Source organism: Enoplosus armatus, chromosome 14 (assembly GCF_043641665.1).
Source record: "Enoplosus armatus isolate fEnoArm2 chromosome 14, fEnoArm2.hap1, whole genome shotgun sequence".
In the NCBI taxonomy this organism is placed as follows: domain Eukaryota; kingdom Metazoa; phylum Chordata; class Actinopteri; order Centrarchiformes; family Enoplosidae; genus Enoplosus; species Enoplosus armatus.
In genome coordinates, this window is record NC_092193.1 from 20,511,266 (window position 1) to 20,526,005 (window position 14,740).

Consider the following 14,740-nt stretch of genomic DNA (forward strand, 5'->3'; position numbering starts at 1 on the left):
TGCGGTGTAATGTGTTATTGTTGTGAAATGTCATTTTTAAAACATCTTCGCGCTCCACGGGCCCTGCCGTTCTGATGAGCCACCGTTAGCGCTGTCACTAGGAACTAAACGCACAAGGCGAGATGTTTCATGACCCGTCTGATTCAGCTCAGCAGGCGTCACAGTGCGGTACCGCAAAAGGAAAGCCTTGCGAGTGTGAGTTTTGGGAAACGTAAAAACAGAGATAAATTCAGCAGCTTGCCACCTCCGGCAACCAATTCCCTGCATTAGTAGTCTGCACTTCCTGGTGCCACCTCGCCCTAACTGAGATGCGTTAACTCTGGTTTGCCAGAACCGTACAGGCTATTAGGATAGCTCACGAAACGTCAATCAGTGTTTTGTTGATTAGCCAGTTGTTGTTGTTTTTTTTTTAAGAGGCCGTCTCCTAACCGTTAACAGAATGCAGGCAGCTTGGAGTCAGCTAATTAGCACCACTACAAGCCACTAAGGGCCAGCTAGCTCACATTATTTATTTGTCTTTATTCTATCAGAATAAATATTGCTATAAACTCAGCGTCAGTCCGAGGGAGTGACACAGGCACGTCCTCAAATGTTCCGAGGCTGTTTTTCCAGTTTAAATATTCTCACTTGAAACCTCGCAGCATTGTGTGCGCGCTGTGTGACTTTTCCCATGTTAATGAGCCCTCCTCTGCTGAAGGTGGACTTGCTCAGAAGGGTACTACGCGACCCAGGTAGTTTTTTTTTTTAAATTCACAGGGGGGGCGGGGGGGGGGCATCGGAAGAAGAAACATGTCCTCGGCTGTGTCCACGTTGTCTAAAATGTCCTTTCCTTCTCTTTTCTACATCTTTACTTGAAAGGAATCCTCAGAGGACCATCTAACAGCTCACTCCAGAAATGTAACAACTAAAAAATCAATGAAAACACATCTAATAAAAATATCTAAAAAAAAAAAGAAGAGAGAATACAATCACATTGCTACATCATGTGTGTCCCTCCTCATCACCGACAACCTCAGGTTGATAAAAGGGTGTCATTTGAGACGCATCAACAATTGGAACAGAACCACAGAGGCGTCCATATATCTCTGAAATGTCAAAAAACGTCCCATTAAGAGACGCTCCGTGTGAACTGGACAACGTTTTACCAACATTCAAAGGGAGGCACAATCTGAGGTAAAAACTGTGCTCAACTGACCCGACTTCAGCTCAAAACCTTTTTTTTTTTTTTAAATAACGTAATTACAACTTAAAATGTCAGCGGCGTTGAGGACAAAAACGGACACATTAAACAGGATGGACAGTCAACAACTGGGGCTGCAGGTTAGTTAACAACCTTTTCAAGAGTTTTGAGACTATTTCGTCTTCACTCTTCTAAGTCTTTGTCTCCCAACCTGAGACAGAAGTAGATGTTGAAGGGGGGGGAGGGGGGTGGGACTATACTGCCGTCAAACGTTTAGAGGCTGCGTTTGAAGTTGACATTTGACAGCCGAGCAAGGAGGAAATATTAAGGTTTCACCACAGGAGCTGATGAGAGCTCTCAGTGCTGGGCAGAGTGAGTCGGCTCCACTGATCCCACAGCAGCAGTGTCTGGTCTATGAGGAGGTGCTGTGTGAGGGGGTGGACGTGCTCCTCCCTGTCTTGCGTTCATAGTTCACCAGTCGCTGTCCAACCAAGTATCTGGAGGAGAAACAGGACAAAGTCGGGGGTTTTTTTTAACATATAAATTCACCACAAACTTAGGCGATCGACTGTACATTCACCATCCGATAAAGCACCCAGATTGAAAACTCCAGCTATTAGACCCATCCCGGCTCGGACTGTAACCGTTACCGTTATCTGCTTATTCCACAGTTGTACCCTACGGCCAATAAACTGATTACTTAATTATTTAATTTAAAAAAAACACATTCTACATACTGATGCATTTTTCCGGTTTTTGTTTTTGTGATCTATATAATATTGACTGATATGAAAACAATTATCGTATATACAAGCTTTTGCCATAATCACACATCTCTACTGACCACTGACATGAAATGTCTCTGGATATAGTAAAACGTGCGACTGGAATGAACACACTGAGATTTTTGGGGGTCTACTGACTTGTCGTTCTTGATGTGTTCGTAGAGGCGTTTGAACTGTCGTATCTGGAAGGACAGGATGGCCAACAGCGTGACCACCATCAGCAGGAACGGATAGATCCTCCTCTCCACCAGCATCTGCATCTCCGGCTGCACGCCTATAAAAAGGATGGGAGGGAGGAGGTAGAGGAAGAGGACAGAATAAACACGGGAACAGAATCTGCATGTCTGTGATGTCTTATCTCTCGGAGCTGACAGACTTAACGTTGAGGGAACAACTAAACAATCAATTGCTCTTTGGCTTGCACAATGGCTGGGAATTCTTCATTGAACAGTTATTTAAATGCAAAGGTTGCAAGTCAACATCAAAAACACTCCTCTCAACTAAAATTGGTGCCTTGGGTCGGGCTTTGCATAAAAAGCACTTCTCAAATGAGCCCAGTGTCCAAATTAGTCAGGATCTGCCGATGTTATCCGAGCGCGTCTGCTGCCTCTGTGCCTGAGCTGCATCTGCTACCATTTCTAATTTAGTCAGAACACCGCAACAACATCAGGGCCAAATAAAGCTATGTTTCCTTTTAGTTGTGCTTTCTTACTCGTCCACTTGTTGGGTTATCAGTTTTATTGCCGTGAAATTTAGCAAAATTCCTGGTGCTGATTCCCACTAAATTCGGCAGTTTTACAGCAATTCATTATCGTCAACTGTCAATCACAGACTTCCCCTTGAATTCTTCTATTTGTCTTGAAGTTTTACGGAATACAACTGAGATACATGTGCTGCAGCATTTGAAAAATGATAATTTCCATAAATTCCTGCTTGTTGCAACTCAAAGCAACCAGTTCAGTATAAAGAACAAAGATATGCAGCTGAAATAGTATGACTAGAATGCAGTTGTGTATTACTTGCAAACAAATCCCATTCTGAGCCCTTTCTTTCTTTCTTTCTTTTAAGGGACGATGCACATCGTCATCACCAGGAAACTCATGGCCATCCACAGAGACTCACCCAGCAGTGGTGTGATGCCTTTAGAGATGGTGTAGGGCACACAGAGCGACATCAGCAGGACGCAGATGACAGGCGCAGCCAGCCCTCGCACGATGAAATGGAGGTCAATGTTTCGGATACCGTTAGCGTACACCTACAGGGGGGGGGGGGGGGGGGGGGGAGTGTGAAGATACTGACAGGTTTGTTTTACTTCATTCCAATTCAATTTCAATCCTTTTTGTCCTTAATCGTGAATTACCAACAAAGTTTGGATTCGTTTTTAGAACATGCTTCTATAGACACGTGTTAAACAGGCAATCTTCGTATTTTAGGATCATATGTTTAGTCACCTTTACAACGTATTTAAAAAGGATCCCATTTTACTTCAATGAAGCTAGAAGGATGTGAGACTGACCTGCTCGATGACGGTTTTGAGCCACCACTGAGGGCCCATCAGTGTGATAGCAGCAATGATTTTAGCATGGAGCACGCCCAAGGCCCAGTCCTGCCACACACGTGCACACACACACACAAACAACAACAACATTCATTTTATAACCAGGACACAGTGAGGTACGTCTCAAAATGTTCTGCTCAAGGTAAAAAAAAAAACGACTTTTGTGTCCTTGAAAGTTTTTAGATACGAGGTTTTGGTATAGGTACCAAAACTGTTTTGTTTTTTTTAACTTACTTTGAGAAATATAAACAGGTTTATCTATAAAACACTTTTTTCATGTAAAGAAAATGAGCCAAAGTTCTCAAACGTTAAATGTCATCTAAACACGAACAGCCTTAACAACAAAAATAAAAAAAAAATGGTCTACAAGTGGAAAACATTATATTTCAGTCAGGAAATATGTGATAAAAAAAAAATAAGTAAACAAGATCTGACCTGCCAGGGGTAGAAGAGAGGCGTCTGGTCCAGTGGGACTCTGAGAGGAGCTACGATGACCAGCTCGAACAGCAGACCCAACAGCAGAGGGATCACCCCGGCTAACATCACCGCCACCACAACGGTCTTTAGGATCTGTTCTCACCGAGACAAATGCACATTCAAATCGCTTGCAACGTAATCCAGCACAGCACTACGTTTGCCATTTGAGTGTGTGTGTGTGTGTGTGTGTGTGTGTGTGTGTGTGTGTGTGTGTGTGTGTGTGTGTGGGGGGGGGGGGGCATCCACGTTACCATGAGGGTCCACTCCTGGACTTTGACCATGATGATGGACCGCCCCTGCGGCATCCAGGACAGCATCACGGTGGCGGCTCGAATGGACAGCCAGCAGACGTACAGGCCGCTGGCCGCTGTGTACAGCTCGTGAACCACGGCGCCGCCCATCCAGAAAGACATCAGCCAGCGACCCGCACACACTGGGAGAGAGGAAGAGGAGGCAACGATGGAGGTGTGAAGAATGACCACGAACACGAGAACAGGAACGTTTAAATGCAGTAGAAGGCCACAAGTTACCTGGTAGCGTAAGGCAGATCAGACTGGCCAGCAGGAGCGTCACACACATAAAGACAACCAGCAGAATGATCTTCACAACCAGAAAAACACACACAAAAGAACAAAAAAATGGAAATGTTAATAGCAGCACAGGATTACAACAGAGGACATATGAATATATGATGTGAATAACATAACAGTTCATTCTAATAAGTCACCTTGACCGGGAAGTTGACGGGCCGGTGGTACGACTGGAAACCCACCGGACCACCCTGCTGTAGAATGGCCTGATGGGCAGCGTGAAGCCCTTCCCCCAGGCCAGGGATCCTGTTGTTGTTGTTGTTGTTGTGGCGACCGGGAGGGTTGTTGTTTGGCAGGTTGTCATCGTCTTCGTGGTCCCCCAGCAGGTAGGAGTGAAGGTCACTGCAAAAAGGAGGCATTGGCGAGTCATTATTTTGTCTTGTTACTTTGACTGTGAAGTGACATATGATTTCAGTGTGTGTGTGTGTGTGTGTCCAGCCTACAGCATGTATCCAGCTGTGAACGTCCAGGCGTGGACGAGCCGTTTGAGCCACTGGCGAGTGTGACCCTGCTCCAGCAACGCCGGCAGAACAACCTGAAGCAACAGCAGCTCCAGCGACAGCTCGCTGACCGGGGCGTCGCTGCAGAGACGAGACGCGAACCAAACTCAATTCATAACGCGTGCGTTAACTGGAAATGGCAGCTCATTTTCTCTAGCAACTTCCTGTCTTGATCATGCCTGAACAGAGTATACACACCGGCGTTGTCGTGTTTACCTGTAAAGCATGACGTTGTAGGGAAGGAAGGTTGGGAAGAGAAGTTTAATGATTCTGATAGGAAGCCAAAGCATCAGCAGAACTATGGAGCCAAACACCACCTGGAAATAGACACACACACACACACACAGAATAACAACAAGTTACAACACACAGTTTCTCTGAAACTCAACATAATGTACTTGACTTGACATGACAACAGCATGTTTCTATGTATTTAGCACAAGAGGAAACCTTATGCCACTGGAGGTTAGGTTTAAGAAAGAACAGAGGAGGAGGAGGACCCTTGACTGACCACAGAGAGTATAAACCTCCGCAGGTGTCTGTAGATAGGCAGGTGGATCATCTCTTGGACTGGGTTGAAGTCGGGATCGTTCAGGTTCCTCAGGAACCACAGCACACCAGGCCGGAGCACCTGCAACCACCAAAAACACGCAAAAGCTTCAGATTTCAAAAAACTACGGGTGGTTTGCGAGTCACACTGCATGACTTTTGACTGGCTGAAGCCCCCCCCCACTTGCCTCTCTGAGCAGCAGGATGAAGGAGGCGAAGTAGAAGACGTAGACCATGCCGACCAGCCAGTGGAGGAACATGGTAGTACCAGGGGCCGAGTCAAAACTCTGCTCCCGGTCTTTCAGAGTCGCGTCAAACATCTCCTACAAAGAACAAACGTGCTTTCAATACCAATGATTTTCTTTTAGGTGTACTACTTTTAACCCGTTTGGTTAGGGGCGTTGAGTTCATTCTGCACGATCGTCTTACCAGTGAGCATATGTCAAGCCACCAACCACAAATCAGTGGGAACAAGCCTATCTCCATGACGACCAGCAGAGACACCTGCGGATATACAAACACAATTTAGTTCCCGTTTACATCAGTTGTTCCTGTAATCACAGTTTACCTAATTACTGTTTCAACTGAAAGCTTTGCTAGCTTTTATAAAAAAAAAACAAAAAAAAAAATAGATGTTTGGAAACGCTCCAATCTTTCGCCTCTAATTTACCTTGACAACAATGTAGCAGACACCCAAGAGGCGTCTGGACCGCTGGAACTTCACTAATGAAGCCAATGCCTAAAAGGAGGCACAGTTAAGGCCTGACACCGCAATGTGAGATAAATAACATTCAGACAGGATTTTAAGCATCAAACTTGTTTCTCACGGACACATTTCATACAAACTCTTGGAGCCAAAATGGACTGCTGACCTGACACTTTGGGTTCCTGTATGACTAGACGACTAAACATTCTTATTGAGACGTGCATGTATCACAGACATTTTAAACTGTGCATGAAACACACCAAATACAGCCATAATAAGCAACTAGGAGTGTGGGACATACTGTACGTAGGTCATTTCATGCATGTACAGCAATCTGTTGCACATAGAGGATACATGGCAGACTATGAGAGCTCCAGCCAGGAGGATGTACCCCACTATGGTGGTGATGAGGCCGTCAAAGTGTGAAGCTCTGACCTGCAACCAGACATAATGTCATCACCAATTACATTCCATCACTACATGGCAAACTACTAATACTACTGAGGAATTCAAACTTACGTAGTCTTCGAAGCCCAGTCCAACCACTGAAAAATGGCCGATGTGATATGGACAAAAAGCTGGAGGGAAACAAAGAGGTTCGGTTAGATGCTGGAGTTTAGTGGAGTGCAGTAACAGTACACCAAAATCCTTAGATAGATTCTCAAAGCTAATAACTGCACGTGCATCATCACTACACGCAGGTTCAACTTACCAAAGACCAGGATGAAGAGTGTGTTGAGAGACACCACCCAGAACACGTGCTCCTAGAGAAGACACACACACACACACAACAAGGACAATTTCTAGCTGAAATGACAACGGTAGTGTTAGCTGAGAGAAATATGTATTAACATCCACGGAGTCACAATGGCCAAATTTATGGGAAATATGCCAAGTTAAAATATATACGGACATTTTCCTTTAAGGCCCACTTCAGACTATGTGTGTAAGAGTAGAAAGAGTGTGTGTGTGCACACTTACCAAGAAAACTAGGGAGCCGTCCAGCCCCAGCATCTGGGACACAAACAGGAAGCAGTGTCATAATGATGCACGTAAATGAACATGGCAACACTACTAGTTTTACTACAATTGCTGCTATTATTAATACAAATGCAACTTCCACTAATACGATGAAGACAGCATTTATTGACCCCACCCCCCAGACCGGCTGCAAACAGCAAGAATCCAGAGTGCTACTTAACCTGCCAACTAACTGCTACCATGCTTACACTTGGCTTTTTTATTTTATTTATTTTTTTTTTAATCACACCACTTTATAGAGCAGGAGATAGAGGGACAAAAAAATGAGATTCCCACCCTTTCCCAGGTCAGCTCCTCTGCTGCACGGTCCCACTCCAGGGCATTCCAGTTCAGATCTTCTGCGAAGAACAATCAGAAACAACTGAAACAGTACGGAACGCCATCAACATGCAGTGAAAATATGCCTCTGTGGCTGCAAGTCAACTCTAGTCCACAGCAGAGCTGCGGGAACTTAACAATGCTGTGAAGTGCATCAAACCTTGTCCACCATTATTGGCATCAGCAGCGTCCTCTTCCCTGCCTTCCTCATCGTCCTCCTCCTCCTCTTCGTCTTCCTCCCCATCGTCATCCTCTTCCTCGTCGTCAAGTTCAGCCTCGTCTCCGTGGTTGCCGGCTTCGTGCGGATCGGCAGGTGCCAGCCCGTCTGCAGCGGGGTCTGCAGGGTGCTGGGCTGCTGCGGCGTCTGCTGGGCCGTTGATGTTACCACCCGGGACCTGTACAATCATGAAACAATAGCATAAGACTTATTACAGTTCCTTACCTACAGCATAGCCTGCACAGAGATAAATGAGGCAATATGTTCTCATATGTTTATTAACCATATGTATAGTTTTGGATTTGGCAACAGACGCTTGGAACTAAGATATTTCAGTCCTGGACCGTGTTGCTCATTACCAATCACGACAGCAGAGGATTGACGCAATCTGGCAGTCAATGCTTCAGTCATTTGGTTGCATGTAAACACAAACAAATGTCAACAGCTAGCTTGGCAGGCAACATTCTCTGTCAGAAAAGATAACCGTCCTTGAGTTTCCTCTGAGAGGAAATGTGTTGGCCAGACCAGTCAGGCAGAAACGTGTGACCCAACACAGAAAACTGGCAACGTGTGCGAGAAAGTTAAACTTGCATTCACTCTTTTTCACTTCATCAAAAAAAAAAGTGTGTTTTACATCAAACCTGTGTGTGAAGGAAGTAAAGAGAATTTGCTAGTTGGCAATTTAAAGTGATCTCACCTCATTAGCCGGTGCAGGACCGTTAGGCTGGTTAGGAACTAGAGGGGGTTGATTCTGCTCTAACCACTGAGGGGCGCCGCCGTGGACGATCTGCTCTCTGAGCCACACCAGGCTGATGAAGGCGCACAGCGTGCAAGTGACCACAAAACAGCCCTGGAGGCAGTCTGCAAGCAGGTTTTGTCTGCAAGGAGGAGACGAAACATTCTGTTGTTTATCATGTATTTTACAGGTTCGCACATTGCTTCGCTACAGAGACAAAGGGAAAGAAAAGATGACATGATGGATGGAAGGAGCTATTAGGAATAACCACACTTGGATCACCAATCAGATCTTAACCATCCAGTGTACAAAATCTAGACCTACAGTATACAGTAGCATGCCAGCGTGAGAGAGAAGGGACTAAACCAAGACCAGACAGGAATTTAAACTTACGTTGAAAGCATATCTAATGGCAGGGTAAGGAGAGAGCTCACAGAGCCGGTAAATAAACACTTGTAGATACGACCTGTTAAGAGAAGCAAACAAACAACAATCTGAGAATCATTTCTGGTGACAAGTGGTGTGAAACGAAAACCAAACGAAAAAACTGTGCTTTCATTCATTTTCCTAAACACTGGTGGCAACTGCTGATAATATTACAATGGAATGATGCAACTTACATGCTGTGAGAGGCACCACGCCTAGCCAGGCAAAGGCCACCAGTGTGTAGTGGAACCAGTATCGGATGGCTGTTCCAATACTGGTGACCAGCCCTGCAAAGATGTCCTGGACAGGCAAGCGAGATGGCATGTCTGGAGAGTAGACTGGAGGGGGGGGGGGGGGGGGGGGGGTAGGTAAAGGTGAGAGAATGAGGATAGTGGAAGTGAAGGAAATTGATGCTCGTTATTGAATTAGTGAATTAGTTAGCGAATTACTAATGTTCTGATCCAATTTACTGAAAAAACAACTTACTTGGTGTAAATGCAAACCTGTGTTTGCATAATTCACAGTATTCTTTTCTGCTGTGTTTCAGCCACTGCAGTAAGCTGTGAAAACAAAGGACACAGATGTGACTTTACATCACTTTGCACACTTTGCACACTTTGAATCTTCCTCTACGACACGGCACCAAAAACCCCACGACTTTTCCGTGATTCTTCGCAGCTGAACTGACGCGAGCCCTCCCTTAACCCAGACATATTCTCTTCTTCAGCTTGTGTCTGGTTGTTCTCCTACTTACTCTTCCCCCACGTTGGAATACACTTCAGCGACAAAAGATACAAAATTCAAGCACACACATTTGTACGTACCATTCCTGATGGATAAACTTGATGCTGCCGGTGCAGACACATGGATGGTAGAGCGGCTTGTCCTGGGTCCCCTCCGAACGGCATACCCGGCAGATGTCTGCTGCACAGTAGGCACACAATGACCTAACTTCGCAAACCACTAGATCCTACTCCTGCAACAATTGAACCGAACTAACTCGGCACTTCTTTCTGCATTTCAGTCCGTTTCATCGACAGATCAGTCATTCTAACCTTGACCAAAACTCATGACACACCTTGGCCATAATGCCAAATGTTCAACACAACAAACAAACAGAAAAATACATGCAAGCTTCCTGGAGCGCATTAAGACTCTCAGTGGATTCAGCATTTGAAACTGAGAGTTTGTGGATATGAGAGGGTGTGTGTCCGGTGAATAAAACAGGACAGGTCATATGCTGACACTGGGGCAAACTGTAATCCTTGGATTACCTGAGTCACTGGATGACCAAAATAATATAACTATAATTAGCCCAGGATGCAAGAGCACCAGTTAGGGTACCCAGAGAACACTTTGACTCACTGACTTCATTTGTAAGAATACAGCTTTGTTCTTAATATAAGAATACCAAGAACACCAGGCTGATGGCCATCCCCTTCCCCTCAGCATAAATAGCGTGCTGGGGGTAAATTAGCTGTCCTGCGTTTCATTTAGTCCAAGAATAATGACATTTACAGTATGTTGAAGGTGTCAGTCTCGTTGGTCTTAGGTATAAATCAAATGTAACGTGGTAAACGAGCCTAGTCAATTGGCAGGGCTGGCCGGTGTGTCGACGTGACGTTAGCCTACGTTTTCATACTGTACGTAATGTTATGGTAACGGTTCCATAGCATTAAACGTATCCAACGTTAGCTTTGATTAACTTGATTATTCCCTAGGTTACATGTGCGTTTACTGTGTAATGGTCGTCTACTAGGATTTCTATCACCACAGCTCACTTGTGGTAGATGTAGTGTTTGTGAAAGAAACCGAAACCTAACGTTACTAGTTGCATTTACAACAGCTGGTAGCTAACGGCTGTAAGCGAATGCTAGTTATCTAGCTAGCTAGCTAACTAACGCTAGCGGTTTCTTTAATTCTTCTGAACCCTTGTCAAACTGTATGAAAATGTAGAACCGATCTTTGCCACCGACAGTAGGTACACATGAGTGAGGACGTGACGCAGACATTTTCGGAGTGATCGGTTTTACAAGTTTACGCTAACAATTGGGGCAATCAAGTTTTAACATTAGCTACCTTCCTCGGCGGTGTCCATCTTGACTGGCTGCTAAGGCAGCCCTGCAGCTCCACAGCGAGTTAAGTCAGGCTAGTCAGTATAAAAGCGATGACCGCTGGCTATCTACGTGTAAACATTTCAGGTTAGTGTTCGGTTCAAGCTCCGATCGTCTTTGACATGGCCACGCGTGTCGAAATTAAATAACGCCTTTACACTTCATAGTAGCTGCATCTGCGAGCGGGCAGGACATACTCAAAGCAACATGTGATTGTGCCGTGTTTTCACCACTAGATGGCACCCAAGCGCAATCAGCCGGCTTCACAGTTAAATGTTGATTTTATTAAATACACGAGCCGGGAAACAGGACACAGTGCAACAGTTTTCTGTAAATACCATACACAACAATGTGGTGGACACTCTTCTGTCAGACAGGCCTGCTACACTTGGCAACACCTATGTCTGGAAGGGATGATACGATTTCATACATGTATAAACAATGCAACTTGCGCAGCAGCTTTCTATACATGATCAAGTAATGCAGACATTCATGGCAGTACCACTTTTTCCTATTAGGAATGAACCTTTTTCCAAGTCGTCACCATTTGCATTCTCTTTGATCCCTGGTCTGGTTTTGAGCAAAACACATGTATAAAATATGAAATCCCTGTTTGATCATTCAAGGCCACTTTAGGCAGGAGTGTGCTGGAGGAGACTCACTATTCTGCTGGTAACCCAGTGATGACTGGAGCCAACTGTCTGTAACATGAGTGTAACCACTCATCAAGGCCAGTGCCAGTGTCGTTTTCCTTCTTTTTTTCATGCTCTGTCTCAAACTTGGACATTGATGCATAAAGACGTTGCATTTGTAGCGCAATTAAAATAAGAAAAAGCCATCAATCTTTACCAGCCTTTTCAGGTCCTCTCCAGAGTACAAACTGCATGGATTAAAACAAGAAGGCCGTCCCGCGACTGCAACGCATCATGACGACTTAACAACAAGATCTGAGTGTTTTTGTCATTTATGTTTGTGATTCTGGTGTGTCCTCGTGTTCTGGTGTTGTCTTCCTTGCCATTCCATGTTGCAGGTGGGAGTTAAATGTCTCGGCGTTGTACACCCATACGGTGTCTATGCCCTCCCCAGCTGTGTGTTCAGGGACCCAGGTAGGGAAGGGAAAGCGGCAGGCCACCACCTTGGCTGTACTCGGTAACTCGCTCGCCAGCTTCAGCTCCAGCTGGTCCATCTGCAGACACAGACAGCAACAACCAGGATGTCAAGGGGAATGCTTTGATTCGTTTGAAAACGTGCTTGACCGAGGTCAAATATAGAGCTTTCAGGTGATGCAGCGATGCTGGAGGTCTTCAGTTCTTGACCCAACAGAGGCTATGAACAGCTGATTGCATTTAATTTATAACATCTGTCTCCAATTAACTGAATGGTGCCATTTCTAATTAAAGACTTGATATTGTCAGTTTCTTAAGGAGCTGCCTGGCCAGTAACTGCAACCTAGAGTGCTTTATAGAAGAACTGTGGCTAAATATCATATTACTTTACTGTTTTAGTGTCTTAAATTGGCACACATGGCATGAGTTATAATTCTAAAATGCAATCGTTGATAAAATTGTTGTATGACAAACAGAACAACTCACCATTTGAGGGACTCCAAAAATGACAACATTAGAGTACTGAGCAAAACTGACCTGGCAAAAGAATCAGAGATATTGGGAATTAAATGGTGAGGACACCCTGTATATGTTTAACGCTTTCATTTTCTTACACGAAGTGACACCCGCAAAATGGAGTCACAAGTCACTACATACTGTACTACACCAACCAGGTATCACTGACCTTCCACAAGTCCGAGATGTGGAATGAGGAGGAGCGGTGGACTCCCTCTCTCCAGGCCTTGTAGCGAGAATACCACACCAGCCAGGGGTTCAACTCAAAGCCTGACGCCTGAAACCCTTGCTTGGCCGCTGCTATCACCTGGAAGAGGGGGGGGGGGGGGGGGGGGGGACAAGGCAAGGTTCAAACTAAGTGTCAAGAACCTGCAGTATCAGTATTGTATATCAGAATCAGAATCAGAATCAGAAATACTTTATTGATCCCCGGGGGGAAATTGTACAGTACCGGTGCTCCCATTCAAGAGTAGAAAGTAGCATAATTTAGAACTAAAAGTTTGTACAAAATATAAAAATAAGAAATACAAAATACAAAATATACACATTTACAGTATTTAAGTGAAATGAGGTGAAATGAAAAAAACGTAGAGAAATGCTTGTGCAACATCAAGGTTTACTTTTGATGACAGCTCAATAACAGTAATAACAGTGTTATGGCTTTATTGTCAAGGAGGTCAGAGACAGCAACACCGGAGCTGGCAGGGATTCTGTCCCTTGATCAGGGACACTTGCTTGCATGGCGGGTCTGAGCCGAGACCCTCCTGTTGAAGTAGTCTGTAGTCTCACTACCTCAACAGATTGTGAAGGTGATATGACTATTAGAAACACACGCTGCAGAGTAGAATAAGGTGTGTGTGAGACAACACAGCACTTACTATCCTTCCATCTCCGCTCCCGATGTCCACCAGGGTCCCCGACCTGGACCGCAGCACATTGAGGACATTCTCCACCTGAGCTGTGGTCGCTGGGACGAACGGGAGGCAGATCTTTCTCAGGGCAGGGGTGACAAACGGAGCGGCCACTGCGTACAGGGCGACCAGCGACCCCCCCAGCAACCCCGTCGCGACGACGCCGAGCCGACTCCTGCTCTTCCTCTCCTTGACATCGCCCGCAAAACGCCCTGCCGGCGCCGAGTCAAGAAAAGGCTCCTCTTGTGACATGACGCTAGCTTAACGGAAACGACAGCTGGGACTCTGCTAAAGGTTAGCCAGGTTAGCCAAGCTAGCTAACTCAAGATTAATGTCATGTTATCACATTAATGTAATAATGTCATTCACACAGCTCCTGCACGTTCTGCTGCGTCAAAAGCGCAAAATACTTATAAACCAAAGAATTAGCTACTGTAAAAACATTCGCGCTCATCCAGGTATTCTCAATGATGACCTGTGCACCGCTGTTACAGGCCCGTGTGGATGACAGAGGTAAGCCGACGAAGGTTCCTCTCTGCCTTCGTTCCCGGTCAGTGTCGGACAGCACAAGTGCAAGCCTGAATAAATAAATAAATAAATAAATAAAAAGGAAGAAATACACATGCGCACACATTCAATGCCACGGCGCCACGCAGAGTAAAGGAAAAATAAGGTGTTTAATGAAATAAATAAATAGAGACAGCCATATAATAGACATAAATAAAGCAGCCAGAAAAAAAGCGGGACAAACCAAATTGAAAAACTTATGCGCATAAATAAACATCAATAAATACCCCCAAACAAACAAAACAAATGACAAAATAGTCTAAGTATCCATTCACACAGCATCAGAAAGTTTCAAGTTCACTGGGTATCATATTTGCAAAACAGTATTTAGCATGAAGCTGGTGCTTCCAATATATGCCGTCCATGATAATATCTGGTTGAATGTCCTTCCCTATTTGATCCTGGTTCAGTGCTCAACACAAAAACATCTCGTTTTGTTGGAG

The 14,740-nt window shown here is 45.0% G+C and overlaps 2 protein-coding genes across 5 annotated transcripts; both read right to left on the reverse strand.

Moving 5' to 3' along the window:
• Positions 1-1,549: 1,549 nt before the first annotated feature.
• On the reverse strand, positions 1,550-11,181 carry LOC139296208 (E3 ubiquitin-protein ligase MARCHF6-like). 3 transcript variants are annotated; one of them, XM_070918557.1, is made up of 26 exons: positions 11,163-11,181; positions 9,908-10,004; positions 9,570-9,643; positions 9,278-9,421; positions 9,051-9,123; positions 8,639-8,799; positions 7,865-8,068; positions 7,663-7,724; positions 7,327-7,359; positions 7,058-7,109; positions 6,865-6,923; positions 6,700-6,780; positions 6,310-6,378; positions 6,069-6,143; positions 5,828-5,962; positions 5,602-5,721; positions 5,307-5,407; positions 5,034-5,171; positions 4,728-4,932; positions 4,531-4,600; positions 4,252-4,433; positions 3,959-4,093; positions 3,482-3,571; positions 3,088-3,220; positions 2,104-2,239; positions 1,550-1,677 (listed from the first exon to the last, which is right to left on the reverse strand). In XM_070918557.1, exons 1-26 carry the CDS (start codon positions 11,179-11,181, stop codon positions 1,593-1,595), a joined length of 2,733 nt encoding a protein of 910 aa, XP_070774658.1. In that variant the 3' UTR covers positions 1,550-1,592. The 3 variants fall into 3 exon arrangements, with proteins under 3 accessions (XP_070774658.1, XP_070774657.1, XP_070774656.1); XM_070918556.1 differs by having other exon boundaries at positions 7,865-8,051; positions 8,619-8,799; XM_070918555.1 differs by having other exon boundaries at positions 7,865-8,099; positions 8,619-8,799; positions 9,908-10,007.
• A 278-nt stretch (positions 11,182-11,459) lies between these two features.
• atpsckmt (fATP synthase c subunit lysine N-methyltransferase) lies at positions 11,460-14,109 on the reverse strand. Of its 2 annotated transcripts, XM_070919411.1 has the most exons (4): positions 13,698-14,109; positions 12,989-13,126; positions 12,790-12,840; positions 11,460-12,383 (listed from the first exon to the last, which is right to left on the reverse strand). In XM_070919411.1, exons 1-4 carry the CDS (start codon positions 13,980-13,982, stop codon positions 12,162-12,164), a joined length of 696 nt encoding a protein of 231 aa, XP_070775512.1. In that variant the 5' UTR covers positions 13,983-14,109; the 3' UTR covers positions 11,460-12,161. The 2 variants fall into 2 exon arrangements, with proteins under 2 accessions (XP_070775512.1, XP_070775513.1); XM_070919412.1 differs by lacking the exon at positions 12,790-12,840.
• Positions 14,110-14,740: the final 631 nt, after the last annotated feature.